Below are 497 nucleotides of genomic sequence, written 5' to 3'. Positions count from 1 at the left end.
ACAGGGACCGCCGCGACGCCGGGCACTTTCAAAATTGTATACTTACAAATCCGTACATTTAACTTGTTCATGTACTACTTTTTGTCAAATGTAACTGGGTGACTACCTACATATGTGCACTATTTTGCTTTATTACTCAAATTGTTAAGTATAAAAGTTGGTCTTATTGCTCAACGAGAAGTGAAATAAAGCAAATTTGTGTTATTTCACATTAAATTGGGAAATAAAACAAATTTGCGTTATTGCCGTTTGTGTTATTTCACCCCCCCCATCTGAAATTGGGCCTAAGTCTCGTAAACAAACTTTCATACTTGATTTGCCAACCTTTTCATTTTTACACATTCATGTTTGTGGCGACGATATATGGGCGATTGCAGCGAAAAGTCTACCGCGAAAAAAATAAAAGTCCTATATCTAACTTATTTATAGGTCGATTTGACTGCTTTTTTGTTGAAGAGATTCCTGCGCTATGGAAGTAGCAGTTCCAAGTAAAAAAA

General features: G+C 36.0%; 1 protein-coding gene across 1 annotated transcript in view; it reads left to right on the top strand.

Annotated features, from left to right (window-relative positions):
* Window positions 1-454, top strand: part of Datp (purine phosphoribosyltransferase family protein Apf) — a 36756-nt gene extending 36302 nt beyond the window's left edge. The window contains exon 2 of the mRNA XM_017616085.1: window positions 430-454. Within this exon, the coding sequence (XP_017471574.1) occupies window positions 430-439 (10 nt within the window). The 3' untranslated portion in view covers window positions 440-454. The remainder of the gene's footprint in view (window positions 1-429) is intronic.
* Window positions 455-497: the final 43 nt, after the last annotated feature.

This window comes from Rhagoletis zephyria, unplaced genomic scaffold, assembly GCF_001687245.7.
Source record: "Rhagoletis zephyria isolate East Lansing unplaced genomic scaffold, Rhagoletis_zephyria_1.1 Rzeph_scaffold_01145, whole genome shotgun sequence".
Classification (NCBI taxonomy): domain Eukaryota; kingdom Metazoa; phylum Arthropoda; class Insecta; order Diptera; family Tephritidae; genus Rhagoletis; species Rhagoletis zephyria.
This window is presented reverse-complemented; position numbering and strand designations above follow the sequence as displayed.